The sequence below is a fragment of the Centroberyx gerrardi genome, chromosome 4, assembly GCF_048128805.1.
Source record: "Centroberyx gerrardi isolate f3 chromosome 4, fCenGer3.hap1.cur.20231027, whole genome shotgun sequence".
In the NCBI taxonomy this organism is placed as follows: domain Eukaryota; kingdom Metazoa; phylum Chordata; class Actinopteri; order Beryciformes; family Berycidae; genus Centroberyx; species Centroberyx gerrardi.
The window spans coordinates 24,614,715-24,639,691 of NC_136000.1; the positions used below are offsets into that span (position 1 = coordinate 24,614,715).

A 24,977-nucleotide genomic window follows, 5' to 3' on the forward strand; every position below is an offset into this window, starting at 1 on the left:
GAATTTAAGTGGGTTTATCCTCCACTTTTCACTGCATTGCATTGTCAGTCTAGTCTTGTGAATGTGTGTGTAAGTCACATCTGCAGCCTTGTAGATGTGGAAATGATACGAGTGTGATAAAAGTTGTCTTGCATGTCAGGAGAGGAGAAAGAGGGACAGGGACTGCAGCGTGTTGCGTCTGGTCTAGAGGTAATGAAGTGAATTGCGTCAGTTGCGCAGGCAGGGCAGGCTTGAAATGCGCCTGATCTGGCCAGGCGGATGAAAGTAGAGGCGCACTGTGGGGAGAGAGGAAAAAGTTCTCAACAAGGAGAGGCAGGACTACTCTTAGGGAGCCCCTGCAGTCTCACTTTTTATGCCTCCAAAAGACTTTCCTTTCTATCCCTTTGCATTTTTGCTCTACAACACTGTTATCGCGTTTCCAAGAGAGAAACCCCACTTTTTTACACAAGTGAAGCCACCAGCACCATGGAGCTGCTCTGCCTCGAAATGGACACCATCATACGAGCTCGTCCCGATCCGAACCTCCTGTGCGATGACAGAGTCCTACAGAGCTTGTTGACCATAGAGGAGAGGTTTCTGCCCCAATATTCCTATTTCAAGATCGTCCAGAAAGATATTCAGCCGTTTATGAGGAGGATGGTCGCCACTTGGATGTTGGAGGTTCGTACCGAAACACCGAGTGCTGACAAGCCTTATTATTTCCGTGCTCGACTTTAAAGACTCCCGATTTGTTTCATGACTCTTTCACTGAGCGCTGTTTGCAATTTTTGCGAGCGTAGATAAGGCTTGTAGCTCGCATTACCGACCGGCTATTCCCCATAATAACCAAATGTGTCGTTTTCTGTAATTTCTTTGTATAATTTTTTTTTTGAGTCCAGGCACGAACGACATCGGTTTCAGAAATCACACGTCGTGATAGCTGTGACAGCGGAGAATTTCTTTTGTCTGCCACACTCGGTGTCCGTCAAAGCTGCCCGTGGATTTTTTAATGTTATTATTTTAGATAGCCTGAATATTTCCATGCACACGTATGCACTCCCCAATGCAATGCTGCCCTGCGCTGTTCTATCGCCATGTTGGTTTTTACAGGAGCGCTTGTGCTTTTCCAGACGACTTTACAGTGTCACAAACGCAATAACAGCGGTTAAAACCTATCGGAAATGACAGAGGAGGGTCTGGGTTGTACACCGAATATAGAAATGACTGTGAAAGACGTTGCGAACATTTTACAGATATATTTTAAATGTCGGAAGGGGCGAGGGCCTTATCTGTCCCTCCGGTCTTCCCCCCGTCGCACTGCCTCGCTCTGGAATTATGTTCGATTTTTGACACCCGGTCAAATATTTTTGGTCAACATCGGTCTGAAAACAATCCCGACCCTTTGAGCTTTATTATCATGTAAAGATCGCCGGGGTCCGACCCAGAGCAGATTTTTAATTAATTTTTGAAATAAATATATCGGCTCGGCGGTGACGCACTCCCAACCAACCTCTTGCTACTGGTGTTTTAATTTGACATTTTATTCATATTTACCGTGCATAGATTTGGATATGAATTGTCGGGTATGATGTGGAAGGCGTCCGTGAACATTATGATGCGAAGAAAATCGGCGTAGACAATTTATTTATATTTTTAATTATTTTATGAAAATATGACGAATGAAAAAAAGTGTGTTTCCGTGTGCTGTGCTGTCCGGGTGTTTTTTTGGCTCGGGTGATTGTGACTTGAATTCATTTCTTAGTGAATGAACTGCAGGAATGCGACTCTATTGACAGTATGTGCCTGAGACCTTTTTCAAACTTTGTAAAATAATCTATTTCGAATTAATTTATGATGTCGCAACCGATTAGGGTTGGGCTCAAATTCTTGGCCAGGCCCCAACTATGTGTGTCATTGAATTTATATGTGCTCTTTACGTGATTACTCTTCTGTTTCGTTATTTCATAAAAGTTTTATATACATTTCAAGTGCTGGGAAATAAATCAGGCCACTAAGGAGTGGGTTATTGATTCCAAATGCTGAACCTTGTTGCATTGTCTGCTGTCTCCTTCTGCAGGTTTGTGAGGAGCAGAAGTGCGAGGAAGAAGTTTTTCCCTTGGCCATGAACTACTTAGACAGGTTTTTAGCCGTGGCGCCCACCAAAAAGTGTCACCTGCAGCTGCTGGGAGCGGTGTGCATGTTTCTTGCATCCAAATTGAAAGAGACTCGTCCATTAACTGCAGAGAAGCTCTGCATCTACACAGATAACTCCATCAGACCACAAGAGCTGCTGGTAAGCAACAGTTGGTTCAACACTATTCTCAAAATAATTCACAGTGGCATCTCTGTGGATTCATGCTGGGGTCACACACTGTATAGGGCAAAGCATGGCTGCGTGCCTTATTTTGGCATCTTCCTACAGCAGGTTCAACTTTGGAAACACATGGCTTTATTTCATTTGTTTGGGGTATTCTTTCACTCAAAATATGCTCATTTTAATCATTCACACATCAGACCATCACAGTGAAATACAGCCTGTATTCATTTCACTCAAACTGTCGTCCCGTCCGTCACTTTGGACTGCGCCGTCATCAAAGGTGCATGGAAACCGAAAGCCCCAGAGTGTATTGTCCCACAAGGACTCTCTCTCTCTCCCTCTTTACTGTAAAAGACCCTCTGGGCTTTACAGTATGTGTAATGGTCTGCATCGCCATCTAGTGGCAGATATTTGCACAGAGCAACGAGGTCAGCTTGAACTCCAGCCAAAGTTTTGATTCTGTTCCTGTCAGAGAGAGAGAGAGACACAGAGAGAGAGAGAAATTCAAGTTTGCCTTTTACAGTAGCTTTCATCCAAAGATAACCATGGATGCATACATTGTCACATTACGTCATATAGTACTATTTCTGTTTATCCCTCAGACATTTTCAGAGTATGAATGTAGCCTATAGTCAAAATAATGAACATGATTGATACAGCTGGGATATAGTTATGGAGTATTAACAGCAATGTATGACATTTCTGGACAAATCTGCCATCCCTCTGTGTCCTATTCAGGCTGTTGATAAGGCCCGGTTGGCCTGATAATGCCAGCTGCCTTCACCAGCGTAGGCCAATTAATTAACTCAGTTTCACATCAGATAAGTATTTCCCCACTGCTCTGTGGCGCTACATAAACATTCCTCAGTAAACAACAGCCAATCCCACCCATGTTGTGAAAGAGGCCACATATTATGATTCAGACGTGGCTGATGGTTCTAGGCCTGCCTCCCTGCCTGACTGGCGGCGCTGCCCGCGCAGCTGATTGCTACAGTGTATTCATGTTGCTGCCGATCTGCTCTTGGCTTTTTTTTTTTTTTTTTTTTTTGGGTTTCGGAGAATTTTCTGGAATGTAGCCTATTTCTGCTTGTGAATCATAAACATGCAAGCGGCTTGGAAACGGCATGTCGGCTGAATGTACCCTGTGTGTGCACATGTAAGACGTATTGTGACCGGTGAATATAGGCGGATCTGATTGTGATCGTGCAGCTGAGACGTTCTAGTGAAAACAAGTGACAGACTTAAATGCCCTCTCTTCAGTGAAGGCTTCGACGATCAGCTGCGACAGTCTTAATACGACTGCAGATACTGTAGGTTCGACCGGTAAATGGAAAGTGCATTACAGTGCTGTTGTTGTTTTGGGGTAATGGCAGATTAGCCTTGGGTGGACCGGTCTAAAACAGTAATTAGTGCAGGAAAACTGAGTCCGTCCTACCTTCATGTTCACTGTGAAGCTCTCAGTCCTTGAACTGGCTTGCTGAGGCCTCCGCTCAGCCTTTCTGTATAAGGCAGTATTTTGGCTGACATGCAGATACAGGAAACAGAGATCAGCTGCTCAGGGCATGTGATCGTTTTTTTTGTCCTCATCTTTGGTAACAACTTCTTGTAAAGGGAACCGCAAATGTTACAAAGAAGGTGTGACCGGAGGAAGGCTCTAGCTAGCAGAAGGAAGTGGGTGCCTGCCTGCCACCCTGTCAGCACAGAGCTATAGTGTTGCAAGGCTGTCACGGCTCTCGCTGTAGCCTTCCGTCTGCTGATGGAGCAGGGGGCAGCCATGTTGAAACAGGAGACGGGTCACGCTCGGCGGCCACTGCTGAGCGTGAATGACTGCATATGATCAAATCACTGATTGATATTAGTTGATGTTTAGCATTGACATAACATTTTTTCAGTGGAGAGAGCCATCTGTCTTACCTGTATTGCATATCACAGAGAAATATTGTTTAAAACTTTCCATACAAGTCCCTACTCCAGAGGAAGAAGATGCATTTCACCTTTCATTTAGAAGAGATTTTTTTTTCATTTCCTCAAATATGAGAAATTGTGGGCATATGGCCTTATTGAAAACCCTTTGTCCCCTTGTGCCTTGTCTCTGGCATCAGTGAGACCAAGGAAAAGTTGAGACCAGGCTGAAAAAGGCCACTTTGATTAGACAAATGCAGCCTGGGAGTGGGGTTAATGGCGGCCATGTTGGATCGTCTCATGACTGAGTCCATGTGGTCCTCTCTCTCTGAAGGGGAAAATCAGCAGCATCATAGGTCCCAGTCACAAGGCTACAGTCTTCGACCAAACAGTCCTGAACCAAACCACGTAATTCTTCCCAAATTAGTCACCAACTCTTCCGTTAATCACCTCCTCCTCTAGGAAGCGAAAGCAACAATACACTCAAAGAGGACGCCACACCTTGTGTCCCCCCGCCCGCCCACACACACATACATACACACACACTTCTGAGCTACGCTATAGCATGTGCCATCACATATTGCCCAGAGATCCACATTAAAAATGGATTGCGAAGCTCCGAGCAGTTGATTCTGGTGGATCTGCCTTTTATAGCGAGGAAAGGTGTTGAGTAATGTTCGATTCAAAGCCTATCCTTTAACGATGTTCACGTCAAACACTGCCCAAGGTTGTGTTTTCTGTGTGCCAGACGCCATGCAAAAAAAAAGTATGTATGTAAAATGAACTCTTGGCATTGCTTTAGCATTATCTGGCACTTGGCATTTGGGTAATATTATATAGGCCTAGCATAGCATGGGCAAAGAGGGTTTATTCAGACGAGGTTGAATTTATTGATAAGCACCCAAGGGCTTTAACAGAGCTGGCAGCAAAACTTGCACAGTGTTCTTATCATCACAAGATGAAAGGAAGAAAATAATCTTATAACATATTGCAACATACAGGGGAAGGGTTTTGGTAGGAAATAAGTTCTCCATTATTTGAAAAGTGACACCCCTCTTACACAATGATATAAAGGCAAATTATAGAATTTCTTTTTTTTAGTTTTCTTAAAACTTTGCTTATGAAATAGTAATAACTTTGATAATAGTCATCTGTATCATATATAAAATATACAGTGTTTAGTGTTCAAAATGTGTCACAAATAACATGACATGATAGATGAGAAAAGGTGAAACACATGACCAATTCATTGCCATTTTCTGCATCATGCCTAAGCGCTAGCCTTACTATCCTTCCTCATCACACACACGCACACATACACACACACACACACACACACACACAGTAGAACCTCTGGTGGGCCTCTTTAGGAAAGTCCCCAGATGCCAGACAGACAGGGAGGGAGGCAGTGTTGTGAGGTCACCTGGGTTGGTGGCGCTGCTGTTTCTCTGTCCCAAGCCTGGCCAAGCAGAGACTAACGTAATAACAATCTGTCTCTGCTCTACCTCCCCGCCCTCAGCGCTGTACAGGGCCAGGGCCAGGGGCCCACTGAGGCACTCACACACTCTGCGCTGCAGTGTTGTGTAACTGGCTGCACAACTGCAAGGGAGTGTGTTGTAGTCAAGTGTAAACTTACAATACACACGTGCTCTCACTTTTTCTCACCTATTCATTGTCTTAGTCTTTCTCAATTTCAGTTATCTCTGACTCTCGATCTGTCTCTCTCTCTCTCCCTCTCCCTCTCTCTCTCTCTCTCTCTCTCTCTCTCTCTCCCTCTCTCTCTCTCTCTCTCTCTCTCTCTCACTAGGAATGGGAGCTGGTGGTGTTGGGGAAGTTGAAGTGGAACCTGGCGGCGGTCACTCCCAACGACTTCATCGAGCACATCGTGAGGAAGCTGCCTCTACCCGAGGATAAGCTCGCACTTATACGCAAACATGTCCAGACCTTCATTGCCCTCTGCGCCACAGGTAGGACGCAACGAGAGGCGATGTCACACGATGTTTAGGAAATTATGTCATAAACTTCCTAACTGATTTTTCACCGTAACACAGTGAAACGTGATGCAACAAAGAAGAAATGTCTCTGTTTTGACTAGGTGTCATTGGGAAAATGGATCCAAAAGTGCGATATCATCCTGATATCATATCAGTCCCTTTTTTTGGTGTTAGTTTTGCAAGTGACAGTAATCATGGATCAGCTGCCAAGTCAAACCAGGCGATAATGGCTTGCGTCAACATAGTTGCGTGTGTTGCAAAATATCCTCATCTGCACCTTCTTCTTTCAGCACCAAATCAAAACCTCTTCTCTGAATAACAGTGACATGCGGGAACAACTCCGTTCAGAGGCGCATCGCGGGCCAGTCATGGCGCGCTGTAACTTAAGTGAGACGCATTACCTCCATGTGAAAATATTCGGCCTTAGAAAAACATGTGTCACGGAAGACATTTCGGCATTAGACTCTCAGGTCTAACGTCCATCATCTGTCTTCTCCCGGGCTGGTATGTGGTCGTGTTTTAGAGGCGTATCAGTGGCTTCCAGAGCATCCAGTAACACTTCAAAGGAGAGCCTGCCTAGTTGAGGGGCATTCCCATGTCGCACAGGGTCGAGGAGAGGAACGGACAGGGGCGGAGGCAGGCAGGCCATTGTCTCTCTGCTCTCGAGGTGAATTGTTCCCGCAAGATCAAACATCCAGCGAGTCGTGGGAGGGACAGGGAGCCGCTAACATGATCCCAAGACGCGGAGAGAACGAGGAGGAGGAGGAGACGCAGGAGGGGAAAGGGGAGTTCGAGGGAGTCGGAGGAGTGTATTGTTTTTGCCCTGCCAAAATTCTGAGGCATGTCATGTTTTCATATCTCTTTCCCCACCCGCTTTCCTTCCCTCCCTCTCGCCCCCCCTTTCTTCTCACGCCTCCCCGCCCTACCGCTGGAGGGCATGATAACTTTCCCATGTTGGGAGTCTCTGTGGGGCAGGTTCCTCCTGTTTGTGGCACCTCCAACTCCAGGTTCAAAGCCACAAAGGAGGCAGGGGGAGCAACAAGAGGGTTGCACCTCCACCAGTCCTAATCTTAACATTTGTGGGGGAGATTGCTCAATTCACATCTTTGGGAAACTTCACCGTATTCCCAACACCATGGAAGGGAGATCCGTACAGCTCCAGACCTCCAGCAGCGGGCTGGTTGGCCTGGTTGCTCTCCCTAGGATGGCACTCCTTTCTTTCCCACTTTCCAAGCGACAACCCTACCCCCCCACTCCCCCACCCCACCCCCCACCCCCCCACCACCACCACCACCACCACCACCACAACCAGCTTCGTTCTCTACACATTACTGGCCGCAAACAGGAATGCTGACTACACCCCCTCATGGGAAACAACTGCTTGTGCTGAGATCATTTAAAGGAGTGTGTGTATAGCTAGATGAATAGATACAAGGGAGGGTGACAGGTATTTAAAACATAAAGTGATGGAATCCCCTGTACTGATTGTGCAATGGATATTATAGGGTGAGAATAGGTTCATGGTTTCCAAGTGGAACAGCACACGTCACGGTGAAAAAATATTCATAGAAATGTCTCTTTTCTTCCTCCTCTCTGTCTCCCTCTCTCTCTCTCTCTCTCTCTCTCTCTCACCCCCTATTTTGTGCCAATGGATTAATGTGAGGAATGACAGCGTGTCAGTGATCGGACCTATTCCCAAAGCAACATTGTGAAAGACTCAGCATGCACTTTGTCCTTAATTGCTTCAATGAGGCAGTGGAAATAAATTTACGAGCCTCCTGGAGTCGTCCTCCTGACATTTTGTGTTTTAGGAGAGGCTTTCTGGAGATAGCTCTGGATTAGCAACAGGCCATTTATCTGTGTATGCTCTCCTCAGACTTGTATCCAGGCAAACAGAGAGCAAGGGCAAGACAGAGAAAGAGAGTGGAGAGAGCGAGAGTGAGTCAACAATTTGGTGCATCTGAAGATCTCTGGGAATTCGAAACCCCATTTGTGGAACGTTCCCAGCCGTAAATCTCGGGTTATCTGGTGAGAATCCTCCTTGAGACGTCCTCTGAGCAGAGCTGAGAAGGTAAAGCCAGAGCAGGAGGAGGAGGAGGAGGAGATCTCTCAGGAGGATTTACATTTGCAAGACAGTTGACAACAGGTCACCTGTGGCCTTCCTATTTCATACAATCACATTCAACCCAGCACCACTCCCACCGCTGCTACCCCTATATTGAAAAAGAAAACGTGCATAAAAACCGGGGCTTTCTGTTTTCGAGGGAACAAGAAAGAGAGAGAGAGACGAGGAGAAAGTGGAGAAAAAGGCCTCTCATTTCTAATGGCTCCTCTCTTTTGATGAAACAGTTCCGTTCGGGCCACTCGGTGGGATTTTGTCAGGTGGCGCAGGCTGGCTCTGTATTAATTAATAACATTGGCTGGCCCATTCAGGACTATGCAAATGGCTTGGGGGCTCAGCTAGAGGCTGGGAGAAAGGAGACAAAAGGCCTGGCCCCTACATTTCATATGCAGAGCCATGCGAGGGTCAGCGCTGCAGGGCCACTTGATAGGAAACACCAGCGTTTCCCTCAGGCAGACCGCCGGATAATAGCCCAGAAACAAGCTCATTAAGGGAGATTATGAACCTCCATTCCTACACACAGACACCAAGCACTCCTAGTTTCCTCTTCTATTCTTATTCAATTGAGGTAAAGTGGGAGAATGGAGGGGGTGCATGGGGCAGACAGATGCACCCCAACCTGTCTGCTGCTGTTATTGAGCTCCGTCTTCTCGCCATATTGGCAGGGATTATGGTGTAGTTTTTTTTATACCGACTCCAATAGCTCTTGCTGTAATGGTATGCATGGAATGGTGACAATGGTCATAGGAGTTGGTCAAAAGGAAAGCCTGGAACATGGCCAACAAAGTGTTGTCCAAGAGAGAGTCAATTGTCCTGGAGGACATCATGTCGATCTGCTACAAGACATGAGAGCAAATCAAGATTCCGCGTGGACGAAGTGCTGGAGCGCAGAAGGATGGGGACAAAATTCGCCCAAAGTATTTCAATTTTATTTCAAAGCAATGAATATATGCACAAAGGACCAATCAAGCATTCCAAAGCTGTCGTTACACCCTGACAGATTTTGGAGTTTGCCTTTCAAGATCCCACACAGCTCTCCAAGCTGTGTACCTGAATCCCGGAGGCCTATAGCCCATACAGGAAGAGAAGTAGGCAAATTGAAACATGCCTGTTTATTTTTTATGCAACAGAGGACCGACCAAACATTCTAAAATGATCCATAATCCCGCTCTCCTTTTAGCTATGGAGACTTAGCGGTCCTGAGGCTGGCTGGAATGCGCCTCCCAGCTTCCTTTCCAAGTTGCTGTTGTATGAAGAATCCCCTCCAGGCCCAACCCACTCTAGAGAAGAATGATTCATCTCAGATGTGGTCAATGAGATGGTCTTTACTTGTGTTTGTTTACACTAAAAACTCCTTCATGTTTGATGAGTCAGAACCCCAACAAATTAGCCACCTCCTCCAACAAATTATCGTCTCGCTCCACACGCTCCACTGATGTTGGGAATCATGTCCGGTCCGGCTGCCTCGTCCACGGCTGAAGCAGGAGGAAGTTTCCTGACAGTATGCGCCCAGGAATGTGATACACAGAGTGAATCATCGAGTGGCATGTCCTGAGCTCCCCTCCTCACCTCACTGGTGTAATCAGCACCACACTATAAATACTGTGGCCAGCTGAGTCACACCAGAAAGGCCAGAGAGAGAGAAAGAAAGAAATTTATGGTTCGGATGTTGCAGTTGTCCCTGCAAAGCTTCAGAAATCAGAATCTTTTTTTATGCTTGGAAGTTTACCTCTGAGGTCATGTTAACCACAAAGACTAACATTTGTGGTTTGAAGTAAAGCAAATGTTAGTGGCAGCTCACTGGGGTACGGAGGCTCCGTAGTTTGACCTGAATGTTGTTCTCATGACACCAGAGCCTCTCTCTCACTCTCTGTCTCTCTCTCTTTTTCTCTTTCTCCCTCTCTCTCTCTTTCTTTCATTCCATTCCTTTCCCTCTGCAAGCGCAGCTGGTCTTTCTGGGTAAAGAGGCTTCAACTACTCCTCCTGCGCTGTTTATTCAAATCATATCAGCCCTGAATTCTGTCCAAGAAGACAACAACAGAGAGAGAGACAGAGAGAGAGAGAGATTAAAGTTTGCCATGGATGCGTACAAAGTGAGATGAGTATTCCAACAGGACATAAATAACAAAATTACCAATTCATGCTCTTCCAATTTGGAGAAAAGTGGACTTTTATGCTCCCCTCACTGGATCCGGTCCAAACCTGTATGCTCCTCTATGCTGCCGTTGCCCGAGCCTCGAGGCTGCAGCTGTGACAGTGGAGATGATGGTGCAAGACTGAAGAAAGTTGTCACAGGATGCTACAATTAAGGAGGAATCCTGCTTTCTGGCAGATGAGGTGAAATCTCAATTTCAGCACACTGCGTGACTCAAACTCTCCCAAGTTTTGTTGTTTGTTTGTCTCCAGAGTGACCGTCCGGAACAAGAAGTCGAATGGGATATGACAGATAGCAATATCAAATTATTGTTTTCTCAATAAGGGATTCCTCCCCGTGTCATGTGTGGAAGATCTCCTTAGCCCCAGTTGTGGAGTTGTTGTTTGTGCCTCTCAAGGAGCTACGCTAGGTGTACCGTCTGAGTAGCTCTCTACAAACCTTGTTTTGACTCCCAGGCCCTACTCCATTAGTGGTGAAACATACTGTCATGCCAATCCCAAAATGATGTTTGTGTTTGACCTTAATCAGTCAACAGGCCCGGGTCCTCGTAACGCTACCCCTTTAATAAACAAAGTCAATAAGCTCTACATGTATAGAATACAAGACCCTGATTTATAGCACTGGAAAGAGAGAGAGAGCAAGAGAGCGTTTGGGTTTTTTTTTTTTTCTTCTTTCTTTTTTGGCTGTTGTTCAACTTTCCAACTTTAATTAATTTACAAGTTTAATGTGCATACTGTGCATCGCAGCCACCCAGGAGGAGTGGGCCATGTAGGGCAGCAGACTGTGTGACCAGAGGCCTGAGGATGAAGTTTCAGGGGGTAGAAACACGGAGGAATGGAGGAGAGGGGGCGTAGGGAGGAGAAAGGGCCATTGAAGGGGGTGAGAGGCGTGCAGGCCAGGCCAGCCAGCCGCTGCTCACAGGGAGCTTTCCATCGCAGGCGTCCCCACTCAGCTACATACACTGTTTATCCTCAACATGAATATCAATGAGGGCCTCCTAAAATACGGCCATTCTTCCCCCCACACGCAGCAGCCACCAGGCCGGAGTGTCAGCCCGCATCGGCTGCACGCGCGCGTCCTTGTTCTGCTACAGACCTGTCTTGTCTTGAGTGCGAAAAATCAGCTTGCTGCCCACTGCCCGCCACTCAGCTCTCCCACAAACCTAAGTCTGTGCTGTGTGTGTGGGTGTCGGTGTGTGTGTCGGTCTCTCCGTCCGTGCGTCTGCGTCTATGTGTGTTAAGGCATGCACGCATCGGTGCATTGTTCCCTGTCTGTGTCTCTGAGGTGTCTGCCTCCTTGCCTGTCACTCTGCGCTCACTGCACACGTACAGTAAATCCGTGTATGCCTTTGTCCTTTTTCCCCTCTATAGAAAGCTGCGCTCTTACAGCAGTGATGTAATGCCGAGGGGCTTTGTGTGCTCTTTCCTCTTGGCTCGAGGTAGCCTTTAATAAATCGCCCCTTGGCAGAGGCCCAGCGGCTAACACAGGGGTGTATAATAAGTTCATTTATTTGTCAACACTGAGCCCACAAGATGAGAAAGCGCCTGGCTGTGCATGTTAAAAAGGCAGTGAGGGGCTGCCTTTACAGCTATCAAAGGGCCTACCTCTTTGATTCCGGATAAAAAAAAAAAAAAGAAGGAAGAAAAATCTCCTTCAGAGCCATCGCACGCAGTTTGCTTTGCAATTGAATATGGCAATATGTTAATGCGCAGGCTGTTTCTATGCCCCCACTGCCCACTCCTCCAGCCCATAGGTGGCCCAGGAACAGAGGCATACTTGTGGGGGGGAGGAAGGGGGTGGCGAGGGTCGCTGGAGGGCGACTCTTTTCTTCTTCCAAAACCTCACAAGGGTCTGGACACAGACTTGAGAGCGATGTGCAGCAGAGCGGTGTTGTCTACCCCCTCTCCTCTCCCCACCACGCCCACCACCTTCCCCTTTTTTCTCCTTGTTGCCTTGTCGCCATACCATCCATCCCTCCTTCTTCATCTCCCCCCCCCCCCGTCCACCCCCTGCCCCCCCCCCTCTAGCTACTCTTTGTCCAGCCTGTCTGACTGAATTGGTATCAGCAGAGAGGGGATGGATGCTGTGTCTCTCAATTGGGTGAAATGAGGTGATGACTCTGGACAATGGAGTCACACTCTTCTGCCTTCCTTCTCGCAGGCCCGCCACTCTATTAATATGCTAAAAGATAGGAGGGCCGCCAATGCAAACCGCTGCCTGTTGTAGCAACAAAGACTGGGGCATGTGTGCCATTCACTGGCCCCATCTAAGGAGGCCATGTGTTGTCCAAAAAAGAAAGGTAGAAGTTGAGCAAGACATAAAGAGAGAATAGAGAAAGGAGTGAGTGAGTGTGAGTGTGTATGTGTATTTGTGTGTGTGTCTCTGTTTGTGAAGAGAAGAACTCTCTCTCTCTCTCTCTCTCTCTCCCTCCCTCTCTGTCCGTCTCCCTTGCTCTCTCTCTCTCTCTCACTCTCTCTCTCTCTCTCTCCCTCTATGCCAGTCGCCTTGCCTTTTCGGGCTTCTGGCCCGTTCACAAGCTGTCTCATTTGCATTATGAATGACAGTGAGGGGAGCTAACAAGGTTATTGGTCTTTGAGACGCACGCCTGTGACCACACGTGGAAAAAGGACCTACAGCAGTGAGCATTGGCAGAGGCACTGAGCCTCTTTATTCCTCCCTTTCCAAGCGCTATGGGGCTTTTTTCAGCGAGCACACGATTTACTCAGGAGATGGAAGAAAAGGGGCCGGGCTGGGGGAAAGGGGGACGGGGGTGGGGTGGGGAGCGGGTGGGGGTGGTTGCTTTTCAGCTCCTTTACAAGCCAAGTGAACCCTCATTATCCAGGCCTCTGGTCATTAGTGAGCGCTGCGTTCAGACCCAGCGCAATAGAGGGATTATTTATTAGCTGACTGCTAGATTACCAAATCATATTGTCTCTGGGAGGGACGTATCTGTACCCCTTTTGTGGAGCATCTGAATTGAACAGTGCAATTCAGAAACTTCACCAGCTGAATACAGCATCCTGTGGTAAATCAACTGTTTCGGTCATTGGAGTTGATAAACTGAGCGTAAGATTTGAGCCCCTGACTTTCAGACAACAGTAAATGTGATGTCATCCCTTACCAGATGGGATATTATATCATTTAAAAAACAATAGCTTCGAAGAGACCAGATACTCACTGAAGTGTTTCTTCCTCTAACAGATTTCAAATTCGTCATGTACCCTCCCTCCATGATCGCCACAGGAAGTGTGGGGGCGGCGATCTGCGGCCTACAGCTGGATTCAGCCGACCAGTCACAGTGGGGCGACAGTCTGACAGACCTGCTGGCCAAAATCACAAACACAGAAGTGGTGAGTTTGTTTTATACTCCGCTGTGACGTCCAGAATACTCAATGCAGCTTGGTTTGGTCAGGCGTTTTTTTTTTTTTCTAAAACATAAATTGACTTTAAAAAGATTTCCAATGTGGTCCCAGGATATAGCTTGATATTCCTGTCTGGAAAAATTTGGGAGGATGTTTTTCTGAGTAATATTTACATGAGGAGGAGTAAAGTATCTCTACCAGGCAGGCTTAATAGCTATTTCTAATCAGTTTGGTGTTCACTGGTATTTATCTAAGTACGGTGATTACAGTGAAGCTCTGATTCAACTCTGAAACAGCTGCTGCAAGCATTGGAAGTTTTTGATCTCATCAGCCAGTATCCCTCTCCAGGGAAGCATCACAATTAACTCAGCGTCTGATTACCACTGAAGTACACAGTTTTAGAATATGTCTGTCACTCTGAAAACAAGCAAATGCAAAAGTTTTTCTCCCAAAGGCTCCTTTGCAACTATGCTGACTTTGCCTCTGGCAAGAAATTCCCTCTTATTTATGTCCAAAGTTTAGAAATGCCACATCTGTGTTGAGCCCAGTGTGTATGCAGCGGAAAGTAGTTGAAATGTCACACTCAGATTTGCCTCCTTCCCTGTCACACGATTTCCCACCAACTCTGATCAGGGCTTTTACTGCCAACACATGCTTATCAGGTTCATCAGGTTTAATATCCAAGTACTATCTAAGCTCACCACATCAGTCTCTGTCTAGTCTCCTGTGTCATACACTTTACTGGACTTTGACCTCGAAGCCCGCAGCAGGTTTCTTTCCCTCTCCCACCAACACGCTCCGGTCCGGCCCCTTCGTATAAAGAAGCCTCTTAATCCAGCCGAGCTGAGAGCGTATAGCTGCTCTGTCGCTGACAGGAATGCTGGCCAGGCCGTTGTGTGGCTCTCCGGGTACAGTGAGCGGTGCGGCAGCGTGGAGTTCAGTCCAAACACAGGCAGGGCCTCCGCCGACTCTGAGATGCCTGGCTTTCATCACGGAGAAGGGAGAGGGGTTCAGTTTCGAGCGGCGAGTCGGTGGGCAAAGCCGCGGAGGGTACGGGGCGAGGAGAGCGAGGTCGAGAGACGCTGATGAGAAAGCCTATTGGTTAGTAATAGCTGTGGTAATTCAAACATGAGCGCGTGAGCCGATGTGTGCACGCTGCACAGGGAGCAGATCTGAGGGCATGACACTGATCCCGGGCCTCAAGCCTGGTATGTTAAATTCTGTTGTAGCTGTCCCAAAAGGAGGTGAAGGAGGAGGTACAAGAAAGCTGTTGAAGTGTGAAAAGGACACCGAGGGGGTGTCACGCCTCCCTTGCGACAGTCAGCCCTCTCTCCTCTCCTCCTATGGCCCATAATGCATCACTGCTGGAAAGCATGGCTCCCTCTGGTGCGAGGCGTGTGAAGTCTCGCTCAGCAGCGGAGGAAAAACAAATAGCTGGCCTCAGCAGCACAGGGCCTCAGTGTGTCTAGGCAGCGAGGTCTTAGACTTGAGGGAATTAAGTCGCTCCATCTCTCCATGATCAACTCCTCACATTCCTGGATTCAGACAAGCCATGGCTCTCAGAAAACACAGGAGGCAAAGCAGAGGGCACCCCTCCTGATTCAACATGTATGAGGGGCTTTAGTATGAAACGCTAAGCAGCCAGCCAAAAATAATCAAGGAGAGGATATTTTTTGTGTTAAAAGTTACTTTAGCGCACAACTCACACCAGACTTGTGCACCACTTGTGATGCAACTTCAAATGAAAAGCTTCACACAAAATTCTCATGACGACTATCCGTGTTAAGAGGTTGCTTAAACGCTGCTCACCCTGTTTGTCACTGTTGAGCAGACGAGCTTTCACACACTAAGAAAGAGGAATTGGTCATTGCTGGCTGTGCCGCTTTAACACTTACCCTACCTTCCTTTCCCATAAGCCACCCTCACCCTCAATTATCTGTTTGACTGCAGTCATCAGTCTGGTGGTATGAAGCAGAGTGTAAAAGTGTACACACGACATATTTGGTTTTGGCCGGGGGTGTGCAGGCTTGGCGAGATGTAGAGATGTAGGGCAGCGAGACCTGGGGCTTCTCGTAGCTCGCCGGCCAAACAGCCAGGCAAAATATGAAGGCAAAGCAACTTTCGCCAGCCTCTGCAGCTGCCGCTGCCAACAGCATCATGGCCAACGCCACCCCCCTGGCACCCCGCTGGCATCTGTGGTATCCAGAAGCTGTGGTTTTCCAGTGGAAATGTGATAGGGCCAAGTCACCATCTCGGGCCGCCGGGAGGAATGTGTGTACAGCCTCACACACACCTGGTGTGGCCCAGTGGGGCTCCCGGTTGGGGACAGCAGACGAGTCTGCGTGCCAGGGAGCCGAGCCATGATGGGCAAAGGGATTGGCAGAGAGAAAGAATGAAAACTGTGTGAAAGTGTTGAGTTTGGAGAGGGAGCGAGATCAGTTGTGATTCCTTTAAACTGTACGGGTCATCTGTAGTGACAGTAAGTATGCTGGCACGTGTACTTCTCCGGAAAAAAATGTAGACGTTGTGGAATCTGTTGCAAGGGTAGAGTGTTGCTCTAATAAAAATAATACAGTTGAGGATGACGGTGTTGCATTCAGGTCAAATGTGGACAACTTCCTTTTATTCTTGGGAAGAGCGGGAGTAAAACAGGAAGAGAGGTTAGAGAGATGCAAGGGGTAAGACCACCAGTTCCTAGTTTTCATCCTCTGGCACTCGTCCACACTCACTCTCTCATTCATCTTTTTTTCCGTCAGGGTCACACACCAAGACACCGGAAACACATTTCCCCGTCCCTCCCTCTCTTCCTCCTTTCATTCCACTCTTTCGTCAGCCTCTGACCAACGCTGAAGTTATAAGATGGTTGAAAGTGTTTTTTGTGAAGGGGGATTCACCAGTAATGTGTTTGAGCCAGAATACATTCAACAATATTGCATTTATTGGGAAGGATAATTTCCCCATTAATATAGCCTGTGGCGTCACTGCTTGTGATGTTTCAGCACACAGGCGAAAGAAAGAGAAAGGTCACATTTTCTATTGTTGCTTGTGCAAATTTAGGTCATGTGGTGACTACTTATTTCCAGCCTCAGCCTCAGGATACATTTTTTAAGATTCCCTAAGATCTGTGTGTGTGTGTGTGTGTGTGTGTGTGTGTGTGTGTGTGTATGTGTGTGTCTGTGTGCCTCTGCCTGTGTGTGTTTGTTTCAGCTGTCTGACCACCAAGTCCTCCCAGAGTAGCAAACACTGTCTTGTGTGGTACAGTCAGCAGTTAAAATACATTCCATGGCTTCACACATTTCTTCCTTTTGGTTTTGTCTGTCTGCACGACTTCCCCCTACCGCCGGCTGTGATGTCACAAAGGCCGCCCAGGGATAATCCGCATGCCTCGATTCGTCAGAAAGCCAGTTTGTTGCAATATGATGGATGTTTGAGGTGGGGCAGAGGGAGGGTTGTAACGACGAGGGAGGGTCGGAGGTGGTCATGTGTTTTCGGGGGCTGAGGCTGCGACAACAAGATGCTGCAGCGTAGCACTACCTCCCATCGCCCGGCTTATTCGGTGCTGTTGGCCCCCCTCAGTATCCAAGTACCTTGGATACTTGCCTCTCTGAAAACAGTATTGGTGTTTCCAGTAGTCACACATTGAAGTCATTAAAGTTTCTCGAATAAAGCCCATGGGGCTTGGCATGGGATCCGAACTGCCGCTATAAAGAGCAGCAGAGAGAGAGGAGGGGGGGCAGAATGTCTTTTAAGAAGTAAAGGCCTGCATTCTTGCGGTAGGACACAGGCAGTTCCTTTACATGTTCTGTGCTTTACTTAATTTTCTCACAGGAATTGAGATTTTATGACTAATGGGGCACATGTTGGTGGGAAGATGTCGTGTGTGTGTGTGCGTATGCGTCTGTGTGCGCACGCTCGTGTTAGTGGCCAACCTCTGGAGGAGATTAAAGCGACAGACGCCGCTCGGGTTTCCTCCACGTCAGACCCGTTGCCGGGGGAAACGTTCTCCCAGAGGCACCCGGCCCGGAGCAGTCCAACCTCCCCAGCATCACATCGATCGTCATGGATTTAGACCAAAACAAAACTCACTAGAAGTAATCATTTGTAGATGTTGGAGCTCTTAAAGAGATATAGATGTCAAGGCAGGAATTACTTCAGGCAGACTGCAGATATCAGCAAAACACCCTCTAGGCTCATGTTATGAATTATTTTGTCAATGGTCCTGTGATGTAAGGGGTTTCTCAGCCTTCTTTACAAGAGCTTTCATTCAGTAAACAAGTTAGCCATAACAGCCACAAGTGTAGAATTTCAACAAATTGCCAGTTAGTTTTAACAGTAGAGGTCGTTGTCAGTCAGAAATTCGTATAATTTACCTTTGAGGACGTAGTGCATGTTCCACCCTGTAATGTGTCTTGCTGCTTGACCTTTGACACTGTGACCTTTTGTTACTCAGCCGTGTGCAGCTCCTGAGGAGCAATTCCCATGTGAGTGAGGTCTCTGTTCTCATTTCACCGAGGCCCAGCAGCCCCCAGAAGCTATAACACAGGCTCAAACTGTGGCCCATCAGGTTTAAATTAGCTGTAAATTTCTAAAGAATGTTTCCCCTCTCCACAAGCAGTATACATTCACCCAACCCTCCAGCCATGGGGCGCTCTCAGTCATTTTTCCCACAGACGCCTGGTGCTTAAGTCCGGGCGTTATGCGTGTGTGTGCGTGCGAGGGCAAAGGACTCGGCTTCAGGTGTGTTGCAGCATTGCACCACCAGAGAGCAGTGTTATCTCTGCACTCTGGATGATGGGAGCCTACCTTATATGAACATATCACATGGCTTGTACTATGGCAGCAGTCTGGTTTTACTTCCTCAAGATCTTGAATGACTGTCATCGCCGCTCCTCACCACACAGAAGCAACATATTGGGGTTTTTTGTTACTGTTTCACCCCCTGTCTTCGATCCTCTTTTTTACCACCCACACTCCTCCCTTTAGGAACTCCCCGCTTCTCTCCCCTTCCCGGTTAGTCGCTCCCTATGCCTTCGCGGCGCTGTCCCCTCTGTCAACCCTCCATCAGGGAAGGATATGAGGGCTCGGCGCTGTTGAGAGGCTCCTCTCCCGGGAGGATTCTCGGATTGCCGCGGCAGCCTTTGATGGTGAAAGGCGAGCCGGCCGGGTCTCAGATGGATCCCCTGCAGGCAGGCAGGCACACAGACTGGCTCTCGTTAAAAAAGCACCACCTTTGTGTTCCCACAGGAGGTGGATGTAATTAACATAGCTTTAGTACTACCTGTGTTTTCACCCGCCGTTGTCAAGGCTACTTCTGTTTGGGTTTTGTGTGTGTTTTTGGAATGGCGGAGGTGGGATAGGTGGGTGGTTTGGATGGGGGGGAGGGAGTAATGTGTGTGTATGTATGGGTGTGTGTGTGTGTGTGCGTGAACACTATAGGGGTGGTGTTCAGTGCACAACCCTGGTGGGCTGATGTAATGCTTGGGTCTGCTCCTTGTCTGTGCTCAGGCTTGGCAGTGTGTGGAGCTGCTGGGAGGGTAGCGGTCATTCAAAACCCCTGGCCTCTCCTGCCCAGGGGCCCCTGCGCCGCCGCACCACAGACCCCCGTTTCCCGTATATTCACTACAGTTTTCCCTATCTCTCTTGTCACTTCTGATGATAGCTGTGAAGGGCAATTTCCCCACAGGGGGAGAGCAACTTGTCCGATTCAGTCCGAACTGTGTGATTAAGGACAAGCCGAACAGCCTTCTAGCCATATGAAATATCGAGCAGATAAGTAACTGTGACAGCGGCTGTTTTTCTACTCACCTGTGAGAAACTCATATTTGCTTTGGCTTGTGCGCTGAAAGTCTTGGATTTGCCAAAGAAGTCATGCGGACACAAGATTCTAAATCTTAAAAACATTTTGTGTCATGAGTCTGAAAATCTTATTTTCTTAAAAACAAGTGAATAATCAGCCAGTGGGATGAGATACTCCCACTTGTTGCTGGTACAGTTTTACTTGTTGCATCAGTTTTCTAGAAACAAGGCAGAATAAAGCAGATCACTCCACTAGTATAAAAAAGAAGACACTTCAAGGTTCAAGAACATTCTGATTGATTTGAATTGGAACCAAGAGAACTGATCTCTCCCTCCCATTAGCAGCTTAAATGACTCATTTGAGACGGATATATTTTTTGACAGCCTGTGCTTTCTCTCTTGCTGCGTTGCAGGACGTTCTCAAAGAGTGCCAGGAGCAGATTGAGCGTGTGTTGGTGAGCAGCCTGCGCGAGGGCCGGCAGCAGCAGCAGCAGCAGCAGCAGACGCAGCGAGGCTCCGGCGGCAAAGGCCTGGACGAGCTGGACCAGTCCTCCACCCCGACAGATGTCCGCGACGTCAACTTGTGAACCACCAGGGGGCGGCGTTGCGCAGGATTTTAAAAAAAAGCAACATCAAAAAAATCTCTATTTTTTTGAAAGAAGAAAAAAAAACGACAAAACAACAAAAAAACATTTTAAAAACAAACAAGCCCTTGAGAGAAAGAGAAAAAAAATGCTTGCTAGTTTTTGTAGATTTCTATTTTTCCATACAAAAACACGTGCCCATGTATCATGAAATCAAAGCTATCTTAGACAGAAAAAAAATAGATGTTCTACGATGTTCTACTCTAAAAAAGCGATGAATTTGATACGAGGAGAAGCTCTGTGGTGCCTTGGATATACAGAAGGGAAGCCAATCATATTTTGCATTCTGCTCTTGATTGTACAGTATGATCATTAAGTTATATCTTAACCATAGCTTGATAATGAGGCTTTTAAACCTAGAAATGGGGAAACCATTTGAAAATTGCATATATGGGATCACAGTGGGGCTACCGTTTTTTTTTTCTCTGTTTTGTTTTTTTCTTAGTATTATCACTATTATGTTTTTGGCTGGTCTAAGAGAGGACACTTGTCGGAGCTCCTCAGACCGTGAGAAGGTCCTCTCCACGTCTCTGCTGTGTGTCGGAGACGCGACGGAGAGGAGGCATTGAGAACATAATGCTGAGAGCTAGTGGGTCCCAATTCCAGGGAAGAGACAGGATTATTATTATTATTATTAATATTATTATTATTGAACATATTTTGGAATTCCGAGTAGTCGAGATCAATAAGCTCCTTTTGTCAGGCTGCTTGTTAGTGTGTGTCTGTGTTTGTATGTGCATGTGTGTGGGCCTGTTTGCATGCATGCCTGTGTGTGTGTGTGTGTGTGTGTGTGTGTGCGCGTGTGCGTGTGTGTCTGTATGTGTATGTGACTGCTATATGTGATCCTGTATCTATATCAGCAGTGTGCGTTCTAAGGCGTGAGGCACTTGAGCAAACATTCGAGTCATGTCAAAGACTTGCGGTTCGATATTAAAAGACTATGGAGCAAGCCGAGGCTACAGATACTATGTCCGTCATTTTAACAGGGCATCTACGCTATGTCACTGCCTTCATGCGTTAACAATGTCTCATGGTTCGTTGTTGGCCAACAATAAACTCATGTGCATGGACTATGAGTGAGAAAGAAAACTAGTTAGAGAGAGAGAGAGGATATGAGTGAGGGGGGGCATCACTTGGAGCCCCTCATCTTTCCAAGAGCATTTTTCCTGAGGTGTTTCACCTCAAACTCAGAGGTCATTTTAGGTGTTTGTTGATCACTGCCATTCTATCAATTAAATATTACCAGATACTTCATTTTTCACATTGTTACTATATGGTGTTTCCTTAGTTGTGAAAGGTGTTTTAGGCTGCTTTGAGTCTGGACAGAGGAGTTAATGGTCACACTTTCACACGTACAGCCACGTATGGCACATGTGAAAACAGAGGAAAGGACGATGTCTTGAAGAGAGTTGAGGCTTTTTTTTTAAAGTCTGGAGGACTTTGACTCCTCTGTGTTAGCGGCGAGGGAGCAGGGTGTGGTGCGGAGAGAATAAGGAAGAGAGAGGGACAGCAACTAGGAAGGCACTGTGGAGCTGTGGAGGGCACGGGACGGTAGGGCAGGGCAGGGGGGCTGGTAGAGGTGCAGGAGCTTGCTGCTGTGTAGGAGACGGGGATGATGTACGGCCAGTGGCTGGAAGATACCGAACAAAAGACGCCCAAAGGCCTCACGTTAAAACTTTGATATCTGCATATTTGGCTGGATTGAATCGACAGTAATTTCTCGTAACGGAGGTCTACAGTGACACGGCTAAGTGAAAAAAAAAAAAGAAAAGTTCTGGGTTTCCAAGTAAACGGAAAATAAACGAGGAACTAAGACTGTACGCTGCCAGATCATCGATTGAGGATGAACTTTTTTATTTTTTCGGGGGGGTTTTAGAGGAGTTACAGGAAGATAATATACTATCAATGCATCTGGAGTCCCACATAGGGTTGTTTCAGCTCCCCTATATGATTTCAATGGCAAAGCACTTTGAAAACATGCTCCCCAAGAGACAAATGAAATGAAATACGGTGGGTGGGGATTGGAGATGAATGGATGTGTTCTATTTCCTTGTTAGCCTTTTCTTTGGTTTACTTTGTAGGGCTGGTTTCCCAATCGTCAGACGTACCCTTGTCAAGCAGGAGTCAAACTAAGAGGCTTATCGCAACTTATGATGAGAGGACATTCCCATCGAGAAAAAAAAAAAACATTCCGATTCAAATAAAGTGCAAGTTTAAGGGGAGTCTGACCTTTTCATGTAATTTGAACAAATACAAAAATGCCAATATGAATTGCAAAAACGCCTACATACAAAGTTCACTGATCGATGGATTTTTGTCTTTGTTTTATTTTCTTTCGGTCATCAAGAAATGAAATATTTGTTTTACTTGAATTTTTTTCTTTCCATTTTGATCTGCATCACAGCGACGAAACGTCACGCAGGCAACGAGCGACAAAGAAACGGTGGTCGTAACATCTAATATTTGCACATGTTCCTCAGAGGGCAATGAGGTTTTAACTGTTAAGATAGACCAGAGCCTTTGTTCAAAACCACCTTAACTGATCGTCGCCGTGGTCGGTCAGTTTTTTTACGGCGCTGCCTTGTGTTTGCAAACTGTTCTACGTTGTGTAGTTCAGGCCTGCTGTCTGTCAGTCAACACCTCTCTCCCCTATGAGCTTTGCTGCTTCTATCAGATCATTGGCAAGGGGGTTTCGTAAGCCAGGCAGACGTCAGCGCAAAACAAGAGACAGATGATTTTTTTTGTTTTTTTTGTTTGTTTGTTTTTTTGGACACATGGTGTTGCCACAGCAAGGTGTTGTTGCCTTATGCTTGAGTTTTCATGAGGGTATGTTGACTTTGCTGAGTGTGCGTATGTCAGACTGAAGAAAAATGTGGGGATTTAATGTTTTAGTGAGTGAAATGTTTTCAGAGAAGCATCTTGGAGGAGCTTAACTGATAAAACTGGGCAATTTGATGACTCACGCCAAAACATCCCCCCCCTTTTGAGCAATTGATACGACCCCTGAATTTTGCCTTATGTAAGCTCTCTCCCGAACATACTAGTTGTGATTTTTCTTTCCTGCGATTTACTGTTGCCTGTGTTATGTATTGAGACCACCTTTCAATTTGTGTTTGTTATGTTTTACGGGGTGACCAGACCCACAAAAGAGTTTTCTAAGATTTAGAGATACTGTATTCCAAAGTGAAGAGAGGACAGAGGAGGAGGTGTGAAGACATCAAGAAAAAAGTGTCAATATTTTTATTGAGTTATTGTTGTCTTTTTGCGCTGCTAAAAGCTATGAATTTGTTTCATTTCTTATATACAACAAAATAACATTACCTAGTTGTGATGTGTCACTTGAGTGTGCTGCTATTTTATAAACATTTGTATTATAATATAATTATTTTACTGCTTAAGAGATACATTCAGAAAACCGAAGTAGATGGTGATAGAAGAACATGAAATGAGTATTCGACTGGAAATGTTCTTTGTACAGTTTGACAGTTTGCTTAGATAGCATGTCTCCTTTCCCCTCCTTTTTTTATCTATTTTGCTCTCCTTTTTCAGTCACATTCTGCATCAGTGGTATTTCCTATACCTCAGGATTACTGGACAAAAAAAACAAAAACAAATCCATCACCTATACCTCTGCAGTTAGGGAGCCTGGAATGGAGAAGAATGGTACAGTGGGGGAAAAAAAAAAGAAATTCGCTTTATTGTGGATTATTCCTACTGTTCTGGCGGGGGAAACATCTTGCTCAGTGAGATGAGAAACAGGAAATATGCAAGGCTTCCACCTGGACTGAACCTATATTGGAGGGGGGGCATGACGACATCGCAACACTTCCTTGGGGTGTTTATACCGTAGATAGTTCAAGCATGTTCATATGTTCATGTTGGTGCTACATCTGACTTGTTTTGTGCGAGGGAGGGAAAACAGCATTCCTATGATGGCCAAAGTACAGTACTTGCTTTATACACCACAATCACTCTGAATGTCAGTTGATATGGATTCTGTATGTGATAAAGATACGTTTTGGTCTGAAATATTGTGTGTGTGCCATTGTAACTGCCACAAAATAATGGGTCGGCCTACACCTGTCACAACCAACCATAAATATCCTGATATCTGGAAGTTTCAATGGCGCAGATTTCCCTTTTAGTTGCCCCCCCCCCCCCTCCCCCCCTCCACTATAAATCATATCATGTACCTCAATGTCTGTTGCACAACCTCTGTTCAATAAACTTCTGCTTTAAAGAGTGTGACACCATATCAGTTCGCTGGTATTTCCCACGCCTGCTTTCCTTTTCATTTGTGTTTTGAATTGTTTGATTATCAATAGAATAGTTTGTGTGGGTGTGTTCATGTGCACATATTTGTATGTGGTGTATGTGTGTGTGTGTACATAGCCAGTGATGCTACTACTGAAAGCTACACAAAGCAGCGATGACGAACATGGGACAATACGTTTTCCTCTGGTCAAGATATGAGGAAGACCAGTTATAAACACACCATGCAGAAGTGTACAACAAAAAACAATCAGAGGGATACTAAGCTCCCAATAGTCCTGTCTGGGCTGGGGAACATCTTAGAAGGCTAAATCAAGCGAAAGAGGCAAGAAGATCTGTATAAAAAATAAAAAAAACTTCATACATTATATTATCTGATCTATGACAGGTTAAGCTAAAAAAAAAAAAGAAATAAAGTCGGCACAATGTTCCTT

The 24,977-nt window shown here is 46.4% G+C and overlaps 1 protein-coding gene across 1 annotated transcript; it reads left to right on the forward strand.

Moving 5' to 3' along the window:
- Positions 1–263: 263 nt before the first annotated feature.
- Positions 264–24,526, forward strand: ccnd2a (cyclin D2, a). Its single transcript, XM_071914933.2, has 5 exons — positions 264–660; positions 2,057–2,272; positions 6,006–6,165; positions 13,671–13,819; positions 20,041–24,526. Exons 1-5 carry the CDS (start codon positions 466–468, stop codon positions 20,212–20,214), a joined length of 894 nt encoding a protein of 297 aa, XP_071771034.1. The 5' UTR covers positions 264–465; the 3' UTR covers positions 20,215–24,526.
- The last annotated feature ends 451 nt before the right edge of the window (positions 24,527–24,977 follow it).

Bases quoted from the DNA above. Each gene is read 5' to 3' on its own strand.
- ccnd2a (XM_071914933.2), top strand. From the start codon at position 466: ATGGAGCTGCTCTGCCTCGAAATGGACACCATCATACGAGCTCGTCCC. The intron at 661-2,056 runs GTTCGTACCGAA...CTCCTTCTGCAG, and splicing joins TCGCCACTTGGATGTTGGAG to GTTTGTGAGGAGCAGAAGTG. The intron at 13,820-20,040 runs GTGAGTTTGTTT...GCTGCGTTGCAG, and splicing joins AAATCACAAACACAGAAGTG to GACGTTCTCAAAGAGTGCCA.